General features: G+C 44.5%; 1 protein-coding gene across 17 annotated transcripts in view; it reads left to right on the forward strand.

Moving 5' to 3' along the window:
- LOC129118663 (poly(rC)-binding protein 3-like) overlaps positions 1 to 13,005 on the forward strand; it is a 501,082-nt gene that overhangs the window by 473,753 nt on the left and 14,324 nt on the right. For 13 of the 17 annotated variants that reach the window (XM_077182897.1, XM_077182918.1, XM_077182910.1 and 10 more), the window contains one exon: positions 7,220 to 7,389. The exons of 3 other annotated variants lie outside the window; for them this stretch is intronic. In XM_077182897.1, coding sequence (XP_077039012.1) covers positions 7,220 to 7,389 — 170 coding nt within the window. Of the gene's footprint in view, positions 1 to 7,219; positions 7,390 to 8,641; positions 9,098 to 13,005 lie in introns of those variants that run through there. One more of the 17 variants, XM_077182938.1, reaches the window with a different exon arrangement.

The raw sequence follows: 13,005 nt of genomic DNA on the forward strand, positions 1-13,005 counted from the left end.
TTCTTGCCATCAGAGTTGTAAATCCAAGGCCACTCTTCTGACTTATCTTCTTTTGGGGTTCATGGCAGAAAAAGGGAGGGAGAAAGTTGGCCCTGGATCCTGTAGTGCCATACAAAATTTTTTAAAACCATCAGTTTCTCATCCATGAGGTGTGAAATGCCCAGCTCAGCAGCACTGTCCATGAACAGCAAACACAAATCTGCCCGATGATTCTCATATAAGGTTTTTATGGCTACACAGTGCATGCCTTGCTGTTGCTGCTAAAGGAGCAAAGCCAAGGCTAAAATGGGGTTAGGCTTAGGAAGAGACTGCAGGAGCTCTCCAGGTGGTGAGAGGGAGTTCTGGTGTGTGTATGGTGTCAAGGTGTGCATTAGAGGACCACAAGGTCAGTGCTGCCACCTGAGCCCTGTGTGCTCCTATCGGTGTGTGCATAGCCAGGGCTGCAGAGCAGAGGGAAGAACTGGCTCTTGTCCTGTCAGGTAGCAGGAGCTGCTTGGGAATTTCACAGGTGCCTTCCCTGGGGTCTCCCAGTGTGGCCATGCATACTGGTGCCCCATGTCCCCATCACAGCTGCACTAGGCCTGCTCTCCAGGCAGCCCAGTGCCAAAAATGTGTTTCTTTTTGTCAGCAGTGGTGTGACCAGCAGGACCAGGGCAGTGAATGTCCCCCTGTGCTTGGCTCTGGTGAAGCCACACCTCAAATGCTGTGTTCAGTTTTAGACCCCACAGTTCAGGAAAGACACGGTTCAGAAATTGAGGTGCTGGAGCAAGTCCAGAGAAGGGCAAGGAAGCTTGTGAAGGGTCTGAGCACAAGTCCCATGAGGAGCTGCTGATGGAGCTGGGGTTGTTCAGCCTGAAGAGAGGAGGCTCAGAAGGGACCTGATTGTTCTCTGTAACTACTTTAAAGGAGACTGTAGGTGAGTGGAGGTTGTTCTCTTCTCCCAAGTGGATGATAGGAAAAGAGGAAGTGGTCTTAGGATGCTGCACCAGAGGAGGTTTAGACTGGGTATTAGGAGAAATGTCTTCACTGGAGGGATGGTCAGACATTGGAACAGGCTGCCCAGGGAAGTGGTGGAATCACCATCCCTGGAAGTGTTCAAAAGGACATTGTGGATGTGGCACTTGAGGACTTGGTTTAGGGATGAAATGATGGTGCTGGGTTAATCATTGGGCTTCATGATGTTAGAGGTGATTTACAACCTTAATGATTCAAAGAGAAATGAGGATATGAGGGAGACAGAGAGAAAGGAGGCAGTGAGAGAGCAGGGTGGGAAGGCACAGGCACCATCAGTCAGATGCTGTGTGTGGAGGGAGGTCAGGTTGGGACAGGCAGCAGCAGCTGTGCACAAAGCCTGCGTGGGCAATTCAACTTTGCTTTCCCACTAAGCATCTCCTAGTCCCAGTTTGGATGGACAGGCTGTCAGTGTGGCACAGGGATTGTTTATCTGGCTGAAGGTGAAGGAAGCTGCAGCCCTGGCATGGAGTTGCAGGGCAGCCCTGAAGCTGCCTGGGGTTTGTCCCCTGCCTGCTTCAGCTCCAGGGATCCCCTGTGCTGCACGAGTTCCACAGCTTTATTACCATTTGTGCTTATCTGTGTAAAAGTCCAGCACACATGAGAACACCATGAGACCTGCAAATACCCATATGCTCTGCAGCTAGCAGAGAAATCAGTGTATAGCTACATGTGCTACATACTTTTATATACTTTTAAAGACCAAGATAATGATAAGCATACCTCAGTAAGAACATGATTGAGCAAAATCAGATATAAAGACCATGAGGAGATGGGAGTTTAGCCTAGTGTACAGCAAATAGATATTAATACCCTTTTACAATCACTTCATATTAAAATAAATTTTCCTCATTCCCTCTGGCATTTAGACAGTGGCAGAAATTTATTTTTCTGTTATTAATAATTTCTGTAAAAACATCATGCTGCTTTCTTCATGCAATATGCTGGCAATTGCAATTAACCTGTTGCTCAATAACAAAGAGATACTGGAGAACAAAAAAAGTTTACAGAAAGTTATTTTTCACATGCTAAAAGCTGAGGCTTCCCCTCCAAATAATGAATTCAGAAGATTTGCTTTTCTAGGTTTTTTCATACCTTTTGTGTAACTCCAAAAGGAGAATAAAGAGGACACTTCTCCCAGTCCATCTCAGAAGTCACCTTGGTTTTTATAGTATCTCATTTTGATCATCAAAGCCTCTTACAGGGGCATTTGATTGCCTTTCTTTCCTTGCTGGGATCTTGTCTGTCCTTCCACTGCTGCCCAAGTTACACAGTATGTTTCACCTAAATCCCAGAATAAAGGGGCATAAACAAGTCCTTAAAAGAAAGAAGAGATTACACCCTTGGGTGTAGATAACAGATGTCTTAAGATTTCATAAGTCAATACCCCAAAACATCCATTGGGAGTCAATGAACAGACCAATAATAATTTAAAAATCCATCTCATAAAAATTAGGCTCATTTTGCATAAATGTGGGAGAGGCAGGGACAAGGAACAGGAAAGCAACTTACCCCACAGAAAGCACCAAGAACATTTTAGGGCAGCTGTAAATCTGATCACTGTGCCATAGAAACAGAAGTGTCAATCCATCCAAGATGGATATGGCAGACTTGAAGAATCGCCTTTATTTCCCTATGGTACCTCCAGTACTTCCCTGCCAATGAGCGGGACCCACATGTGGAAAATGTTCTCAGAGCAGCCCACATTTTCTCAGTTTTCTATATGGCTTATTGCAAAGTCTGTGCAATTATTATGGTCCAGATTTTGCATTGTTGTGGCAAGGTAATTTCTTAACATTATTATTGTATTGTTCTTAAGAGATACAGAGTATTTAGGCATCTTTTTCCAGGCCCTGCTGCAAGTTTGTAAAGAACTATAATCTGCCTCAGGAGATATTTCCCCCTATAGAGTACTCTGCCCCAGACCTTCTAGTTAAAAAACAGAAAACAGACCAACCCAAACCTGAAACTAAGAGTTTCAGCCTATATCTTTCTGAAAAGAGATTGAAGATTCTCATTCATGATGAGCACCTGCTTGCTTAACTAATGCAGAGGCTTTGCCAAAGCAAATGGACTGGCTGTGTTGGCAGCAGGGAACCAGGGGGATCCATGAGTACCTGTGGTCAACCCCTCTGCTCCTGACAGCAGATACCAAGTTACAGAGGCTAATTCTTGGCCCTTTTTACAACACTGCATTATAAGAAAGGAAACGGATTCTTTTTCACCAGTGTTTAAAATCTTCATGTCATTTCCTGTGGCAGTCAATGCTCTGCAGCATTGAACTCTTTTATTAGACTCTGTCAGTGCTTTAGGATTACAGGAAAATTTATATATATATATATATTTTAAAAATATATATATGTATATGTAAAGCATTTATATTTAGCATTATGGGGAAAATAAAATAATGGAGGAGAGGTAGCTGAACCAGAGATGCCATAGCATATTGGGAGAAACTATCAGCATCAGTAATTTGGAGGTGGGACGAATTATAGGAGACCTTCAAATCCCACCCTTTAAGAGTTCAGACTCCTGGCTCAGTTCTGTTTCCATTTGTGCCAGCAGAACTTTATCAAAGAACAGAGTAAAGCTAGAAAAAGGCAAAAAGCAGAAGCTGTGTTTTAAGGTTGGTTTGTTTGTAGTTTTTTTGGCACAAGGAGAAATTAGGTATGTTGAGGTTGGGGAAGACAGACAGAGGTGGTGTAGAGAAAGTGGAAAGGGAACCATTTTTACCTGATGCTTACAGATCAAGAAGGAGGGTACACCAGCTGAAATTTTTGGGTGTAAAAACAAATGGTGATACTTAACACATCAGCAAGCTCTGCAAGTCACTGCCATAGCCCTTGGACAGCAAAAGGAGAAACAGGTTCAAAAAGAAATTGTCAGGCAAATGGACTATGGAGCATAAAGGTAGAAATAGCAGCTACTGCTCAGGTGGTCTGTAAGCCTTAGGAGGGGATTCAAAATACCAGCAGAAATTTTATTTTATACCTCACACTGGTTTTACCTTTTTTTTTCTTGTAAGGGTGGGCTACTGCTACAGTCAGAGACAGACTACTGGGCTTGCTACACATCTGATGTGAGCTCTTCTACCCAAGTCTTGAGAGAGTCAAAATATCTATGCATATACATGTACATACTATGTGTGTGTGTATGTATGTACATATGTGTATATTATAGATACTTAAAATACAAGTATCTCCAGAGTGGGTGAATCACAGAGTGGGTCAGGTTGCAGGGACCACAGGGCCATCTGGTCCAACCTCCCTGCTCCAGCAGGGTCATCTTAGAGCACATGGCACAGGAGTGTGTCCAGATGGTTCATTAATATCTTCAGTAAGGGAGACTCCACAACCACTCTGGACAACCTGGTCCAGTGCTTGGTCTCCCACACAGTGAAAAAGTTCTTCCTCACATCCAGGTGGAATTTCCTGTGCATCAGCTTTTTCCCATTGATTGCCTCTTGTCCTATTGCTCAGCACCACCAAGAAAAGCCTGGATCCACCCTCTTGGCACCCTCCCTTCAGATTCTGATATTCATGAGGTCCCCTCTCAGTTGTCTCTTCTTGACGCTGGACAGGCTAAGTTCCCTCAGCCTTTCCTCATAGGAGAGATGCTTCCGTCCTTTACTCATCTTTGTGGCCCTGCACTGGACCTGCTCCAGGAGCTCCGTGTCTCTCTTGTCCAGAGTAGCCCAGAATTGGACACAGCACTCCAGACTTGGCCTCACCAGGGCTGAGTAGAGGGGCAGGATGACTTCATTTGATCTGGGCAGTGTTTTTTATTCCTAATGCTCCCCAGGATCTCATTGTCCTTCTTGGCCACCAGGACACACTGCTGGGTCGTGGACAGCTTGTTGTCCACCAAGACCCCCAGGTCCTTCACCACAGAGCTGCTTTCCAGCAGGTCAGCCCTCACATTTGTTGAATTTCAGACAGTTCCCCTCTGCCCATCTCCACCCTGTTGAGGCCTCTCTGAAGGGCTGCACAGCCCTCTGGGGTATCACCCTCTCCTCCCAGCTCTGTGTCATCAGGGAACTTGCTGAGCAGGCCTCTGCCCCTTCATCTGAGTCATTGATGAACAACTTAAACAACACTGGGTCCAGTATTGAACCCTGGGGGACACCACAAGTGACAGGCCTTCAACAGGACCCTGTGCCACTGATGATTACATTTATTAGTTCGTTAGACTACAGTGTATAGTAGGCTTGGTATAGTCTCTGATAGGTTTGGCTCCTCTCCCAAATGCGCCAGAGGTGTTTGGATGCAGTTTGACATGATTCCATCTCAGAGCAAGGCATCTCAGGCAGGTCTCTTTATATAAAACAAAATCCCCATAACTAAATGTCCCTTGAACTTCTTCTGGAACACATCAGCTCTTGAATACTCAGATACTGCTCAAATTTCAGTGTAATAATGTAATGAGAAAGGCACCCAGAGAGAGCCCAAGCCCCCAGCACTGCTATCCTTCCCGCATGGCAGATGAGATGGAGTTGTGTGCTCTGCACAAGCCACAGGCCATGTCACAGCTTGCAGAGGGTGTCCAAACATCCTGTTGTCACAGCAATGAAGGGTGACTTTGGAGAGCTTCCGGCCAAAGGTTACCAAACCTCTCCTCCAGACACCAGCACCACCAGTGTCCTTGACCAGTGTGGACTGAATCCTCACTACCTAACTCAAACTCAGCTAGGAGATGGCACGTTCTTTGCACTGACCCACCTGGGTGACAGTCTGGGCATCACTGAGGACCCCCAGCACATACAAGTGGCAGCTTGCTGAGTGACCCCAGCAGGTGCCTGCTCTGGTGCTCTCCTCTCCTGCACCAGCTTCACTCCCTGCAGACCACGGAGGCCAGTGAGACTGAGGCTTCAGAAGCAGAGGCTTAGGGATCCCTGTGCTGCCCACAGACAGCCAGTGCAGGCACATTGGTGTGCACACAGACAGGCCAGAGGCTCCCTGGTGAAGCACACACCGGTCCTCTGCACTGGCATGTAGTCACACACTCTGAGAGATTCCTTGGGATGAGGACAGGGAGCTCAGCAAGGCCCTCCTGTTGTAGCAGGATGGGAAATCCTGTGTGCATTTCCTGACACCCCATTTTTCCCCCCTCGTGGTTGCTCCTCTTGTGCTTGTCAAAACTTGGTCTTTGTTTCAGCTACCTGGGTATCCACTTTGGCTTTCTGTTTGTCCCTGAGTGTGAAGCAAGGATTGCGTTGGGAGCTTTTTCTTCTCTTGATAAAACATGTGGACAACGTGAATCTGTTTCTGGCCAGTTACTCCAAGTGCTACAGTACCACAAAGGGTAACACTCAGGGCCTGAAGCACCAGGGAGAGTGGCAGGGGAAGGGCAGTCTCTGTACCTTGGCATATCCTTCTGGAAAACTGGCAACATTATCCCAACATCAACAGACCTGTAGAGCAAAGTTTCCATTTTCTACTCATTCTGGCCATGGCTGAGCTTCTCAGCACCCATCTTTCCTTAACACAGAACAAAACCCCCCTCCTCACCCTTACAGAAATGAAAACATCTCAGCCTCAGCTGCTGGCTCCGTGCCCACTTGCTCCTGGGGGCTCCCCATGCTGGAGAAGAAACGCCCTGGGACACACATGCTCACACATACAGAGCTCAGGCTCAGTTGTGTTCACTAAATAAGACTTTTGGTAAGTTTCTGCAAAGGAAGGCAGACAAATTTCAGTATCTTTCTATGCCTGCTTCTTCCTGCAGTCAGAGAGCTGTAAATCCCACTGACTTTAATGCACAGTACCTCTCCAAGCAAGAGCCACATGTATCCAGGGAGGTGTAGGGCTGTCAGCGCTCTGGAAAGGTGCAGAGCCACACACAGCAGCTCTGGATGGTCAGCCTGGCTTCCAGCTGCTGCTCTTGGCTTGCTGCCACCACTGGCAAGTGGTTTGGTTTTCTCACCATCACAGCATGCTGTCATTTTCTGCCATGGAGACAGTGAAATAGTCTTGAAACACCAGAAATAAGATACTGACTTAAAACCATGTAGCAACAATACTGGATCTAGAGGCATATGACCATAGAGACACTAGCCTGCACTAGAGATTCCTTCCAAACAGCAGAGCAAAAATCTTTTTGTTTAGCTACTGAGCTGCTCATAACCATCTTTTTAGCAATACTACAGATTGCAGTTAAGTGGTTTTTGCTTGTGTCTGTGGCACTAATCTCAGTCTTTGTCCCGCTCCAGTTAATAGGCTGCATTATTGGCAGACAAGGCAGTAAGATAAATGAAATCAGGCAGATGTCAGGAGCGCAGATCAAGATTGCTAATGCCACAGAAGGCTCCGCAGAACGACAAGTTACAATCACAGGATCCCCTGCAAACATCAGCTTAGCACAGTACCTCATTAATGCAAGGTAAGTTGGCTTTGTAAGTGATCATGCTTCTGCGAGATTGCTCTGTCTGCTCTCCAGCAAATGTCTGTCCTGGGTAGATCCAGAGAGTTGCTTTGCAGTGTCCATTTTGCATAGTATTACTCAATTCCTAATGGTTTGTAAAGCCTGTATCATTAGAACCTGGGTTTGCTGTTGGCTTACATGAAAAGGAGCTTAATCTGGGTGCAATTCCAGCTACATGTTGAATGAAAAAGCTGCAAAATCTGAATACTCATATTAGCATAGACCTAAAATATCAGTGGATAAATTAAATTAAATGAAAATCATAAATTGTTTAGAGGAAAACTACTTTTCACAGACCCATTTTACTATCCTGAATGGCAAATATAGTGAAACAGATTGCAAAATAGATTTAATTTACCAAGTGGAAATTGCCATTCAGAGTTGATAAACTGACATTAGGTTGCTGAAGAAGCACAGGATTTACTTCTTCAGAGACAGCACCACAAATCTGTAAGGAGCATTCCCTAATGAGACAGGGTGAGACTATCTGCTTCACCACTTCCTGGTCCCAGAATTAATGAAAGCACTGGCTGTTTACCTAAGCCATGGTGATGGCTTAGGTCTCTTAACAGTTTTTATATGATTATTTAGAAAAATATTAAAATTTATCCCACTTTTATTTGCAATTATGTAGAGAAGAAAGTGCAATGGATATAGTGCTGTCTCATAGATCTCCTTGTGAATGCTGGACTGAAGCAATATATGGTGGGGGAGGGGAATAGCTATGTATTTTATGGCTTTTTTTTTCCTTTTATTTTTTTCCCCCCACAAAGTTGCTGTGATATGAATCAAGCTTTGTGTTTAACTATGTTTGCTGTTAAGGTAGTACAAAGTATGTGATTTATGTGGGAGCTGCAGTCACAGCAGGTCTGTGGCTTCCTGTGGTCCAGCCTCCTCTCCATCCCGGTTTTGTAGAGCACCACTGCAATGGTTGGAGTGGAGGAACAGGATGTTTGTGCAGCTCTGTGTTATAGCAGACAAAAACACTGCTTTTCATAATTTAGCCTGAAAGCAGCTTCCTAGGGAAAGATACGTGTAGGGGTGGCACGGTGAAAACTAAGATAAACCATTTCCAGAATCTTAAAACCTACAGCTCTTTTGATTTATATTCTTTGTAGCAAATATAAGTCACTTCCGTAAGCCCTGTAATCAAATAAAAATGTGTTCCCTCCTTTAACCCTTAAGGATATGTTCTTCTCTTGGTGTTCAGGGATTCCCCACACATCGAGACGAGAATAGACCCCTTCATTTTTAGTTGCACAAACACCATATGGCATGCATCGGATCTCGGAAGATAACAATTTAGGATCTTGAAGACAGCTAAAGCATGCAAATAAAATAATGTACTTATTAATGGAGTTGCAGTGAGCTGCTCACCAGAGACAGAAACTCTAGTGAACAAAACTGTTTGACTCACTTTAGAAAAATCTGTGAACTCTCACACTTCTGTTGATCACTGTTTAATGGTTCTTGTGGTGGAATGGGATCTATATGAGGTCTTTTAACATACTTTCGCAAAGAAGAAAACTCCTCAGCAGTCACATACCACGGATCTCTATCTATGCCCTGTGAAACCAGAAACAAAGTATTCTGTTCCTGTTAAATTTCTAGATAGAAGTCATTTGTTACCATCATCGACAATAAACCTTCTTATATTATTATGTACCATGTGTTGGAACTGTATTTAGATGAAGTGACTTCATTTGTAAATGAAGACTCTTAAAGTAATGTGTACTAAATTAAGCTGTAAGGTAACACAGGCAATGAAGGTGGCTTTTTCATTTTAAAAAGTGACACTGTTCCAGACCTGTCCTTTCACATGAGACATTGCTGTCCAGCCAGGTGCCACCACAGCAGCAGTGCGAGTACCCCCAGTTCACGCTGGGGGAGGGCTGAGAAGCTGTGAGGCAGGCGGGAGCTTTGCTCTAGTGAGGTTTAGGTGCTGGGGCAGGACAGAGGTGCAGAGCCAGGCTGCTGCTGCTGCTGCTGCTGCTGCCTCCGTGTGCTGGGAGCCACCTCCTAAACCTGCCACAGGTGATGCTGTCTCTTTTAAAGACAGTGGCATAAAACAGCTTTGGGGAAGAGATGAGTACAGCACCCAGACTGCCCAAAGTGTGGTCTGGTATGTGAAAATAATAATTACAAGAAATAACAGTGTATAAGCGTTCAGCATAAGGTAGATCTTTTACTCCCCTACAAGATCTATTGTTCACAGGAATTGGTTTCCAGGGCCAGTATTTCTGCATAAACCCATGTCTTTCAGCAACATAAGATGTAAAAAAGCAAAATTACCTATCCACAGTATTCCTGAAACATATTTGTGTATCTTTTAAGCTATCTTCCAACCAAAGTTGCTGTCTATAGAATAATTTATCAGCTTGCTTTAAGACTTTTATTGCAATCTGGTGTTGGATATGTACATAGTATATTCTAAATTATAAATATATAAATATATTGATATCATATCAAGACAGAGATTTAAATCTTATAAAGTATTGGTTTGATTCTGTATTGCTTACCCGAGCGCTGGCCTCTGTACGAATAGAGTGTGTCTTAGCTTGTTTGCAGTTGAAATGTCTTTTTTTCTTTGTAAAGCCTTCTGTCTCTTTAACTGGTCTCCACTGTAGTAACAAGGTTTTCATTACCCAATTCTATCTTCTTGCTTTTATTAAGATTGAACTGCAGTTTAGTTTTTCTGTGTAATATCTGACTTGGGATTATAAATGAATTTAGCCAGCAGCACTTGCTCCTTGTTGAAGGGCAGTTTCCTGAGGGTATTTTCTAAGAGAAGTTCATTCACAGACCCAACAGGACTGCCAAAGCCTCACCTGCTCTCTTCTCTTCACCAGTTTCAGGTAATGCAGGACATGGCCTTCAGTGTATATATTCAGAAGGTGCAGGCCTGCAAAGGGACAGTGTAAAATTGTCACTGTGAAATTCTGTATGAAGGCTGCCTCACTCCCATTCACATGCAACGTTGTTGCATCCACAGTTAGTTTGGGAAATTGCCGCTGCTATGGGACAGATGACAGCTAACCTGATGAGCTCCCACCTTATGTGTTGCCACCAGTAATAAATGGGAAAGAGGGCAAATTACTGCTACAGTCATACCTATGAGAGTAAACCAGAGACAGGGAGTTGGAATGGCTGCTACCAACACCAGCATTTTGGCCTGTAGGATCTGTTCTCCCTGCTGGTGCAGGAAAAAGCTTAGGCTCAAACACCCCCCTCCATATCAGTAAGGATTTTTTTGTTTTTTTTAAATTCACAGTAGACAAATTTGGAGTCACTGAAACACAGTCCTGCAGTACCTTTCTGTGGACCTCCCTCCCAGAATAATACTGAGTAATACTAAAAAATCCAGCTGTATAAACTGAGTTTTTCAAAACACACTGAGGTATCACATGTAGCTCCTACACCCCCAAGTGGAGGATGTACAGTGGAATTGCAGTCTCTGATTCAGTGGTCTTGACATAAGCCCCTCTGTGTGAGTAGATGGTGAGCAGCACAAGGGTGCACTTCTGTCTCTGCTTAGAAAAGCTGAGTTTCTCATCCATGGGGACAGATAAAGACTTCGGGGTAAGAAAATCAAGTCTTCACCTCCCTCAAAGGAGTCTGAATTTCATGCGCTCTCCCTCCTTCCCTCCCAGCTCCTCACAGAAGATGTGCTCCTTCCAGCCTCCCAGCAAAAGCTGATGAGGTGTTTATGCTCCAAGAGCCCTCTTTTCTTGTGGAGGAGAGAGGAGCTCAGTGCTCAAATATCTCCCTGTCTCCTCCACACTCCTCTCCCTCGCCAGATCCACTTCAGGTGTCCTTCAGACTTGCCATCAGCAGCAGTGCTTTGGGAAGCTCTAGCCCAGTGGCCCCATTGCCTGTGTATCCTGGTAGATCCTTGCATCCTTGCATGAGGCAGGCAGCATGCTGGTCATTGCCTTTCTCTGGCAATGAATGGTCACAGGGCTGTTACTCTCAAAACTGTGTCTAAGGTGAGGGAATGAGAGGCTTTTCCAAGCCCTGTGTGGGGTGACCATGTTTCCTTCCCAGCCTGCAGCCTGGCTACAGCTGCTCTCCGAGCCTGCTTACCCAGTTCCCAACAGGGACCAGCACAAACCCTGTGCTGGGAAGCCTTCCTGAGCCTGATGGGGTGTGGGAAGAAAGCACCAAGTCCTCTGCATGGCCAGCCAGCAGCTTGCTGGCACTTCACTCTGGAAGCAAGGAGCTGCTACAGCTCCTCAGCTCACCTCAGGAGAAAGCCCAGGAGCCTGACAAGTTAGTAATTGCCAAAAAGCCCAAACTGACTAGGAATACACGTGCAACCACAGCTAGCGAAGATTTTCTAACCCATAGTCCTATTTCTATGCTAGGCTGCCATAGCTCCCAGCTGGTCACCTGTAAAAAGCATCCTGAAATTAGTATTTGTGTCATTTGCCAACCCAAAAGCCAGTGCACAAGCTGCAACAAGCAAATGGGCAAAGGGAGGATTTATCTAGGCAAACATTTTGGCATACAAAGACAACAGTGTGTCCTTGGAATTATTGTATTTTAATGTCTGAAAATGTACAGAAAAGCAGAAGTATGTGCGCCAATCTCACCTTGCCTGCTGATGGGTGGAGTTAGATTAAAGTGAAGGTGGTTTGATTCCTGCACCCTCCCAAGAGCCCATCACTGCCCAGGGCTCGGAGGTCAGGTCAGTCTGGAAGTTCCTGGTGCTGGTGGGGTCTGTCTGAGGATGTGTCTGTTGTATCCATGTGGTACCTTGTGTGTCAGCTGGAAAGCTTTGTCATGTTCACTGTAACCACTGTGCAGGCTCAGAAGAGATACCACTGCTGTGCAAGCTGGGGTGTTCTTCAGTGTTCCTTTTTACTAATTTACTTATAATTAGATTGCATAAATATTTTGTTGTGATATTAAAAAAAATAAGTCTGGGGACAGTATAAAGTGAAGTGAACACACTGGCTAATCTGGTTTGTTTTATATGAAAAATGCACATTGACCTCACAGTGAATGAAATGAAAAACTAACTCACTTAAGAAACAAAAAACCAAAACAACCAAAACTTTACGCCTTAAATGGAAGCAGCAAATTGTTGCTCAGTCTCCTCTCATCCTAGCAAAATGATTAAGTGTACTATTTGTGTCACAAAACTGACAAATTGAAAAAAAATTACCAAAACCCCCCGCGTCCCCCTTTCAAAAATGCCCTAATTTTGAAAAGCAAAATTCACCATACCAGTGCTGGGGAGTAAACTTCATAGTTATTTTAAGTTTTCTTTTAAGTTTCATTTTTTCCATCTTTTTGCCATTACCTGCATTCTTTAGATTTCTTTTCTTCATATGTAAAATGAACTAGCAACACCCCCATACCCTCTTCATTTTTCTTTTTTTTCTGTTCTGAAAGAACTTTAGTCTCAGTAATGTTTTCCCCATCAAATCATGGAAAACCCTTTTGTTATTTCTCTTCTTTAACACATAACATGTTCCTCCTTTGACCCTCATTTTCCCTTTTTTTCTCTCTCTCCCCCTTCTCCCTCCCACTCGTCTGTCTCCCTCGTCCACTGATCTAATCCTGGATCCT

This window comes from Agelaius phoeniceus, chromosome 1, assembly GCF_051311805.1.
Source record: "Agelaius phoeniceus isolate bAgePho1 chromosome 1, bAgePho1.hap1, whole genome shotgun sequence".
Classification (NCBI taxonomy): Eukaryota; Metazoa; Chordata; class Aves; order Passeriformes; family Icteridae; genus Agelaius; species Agelaius phoeniceus.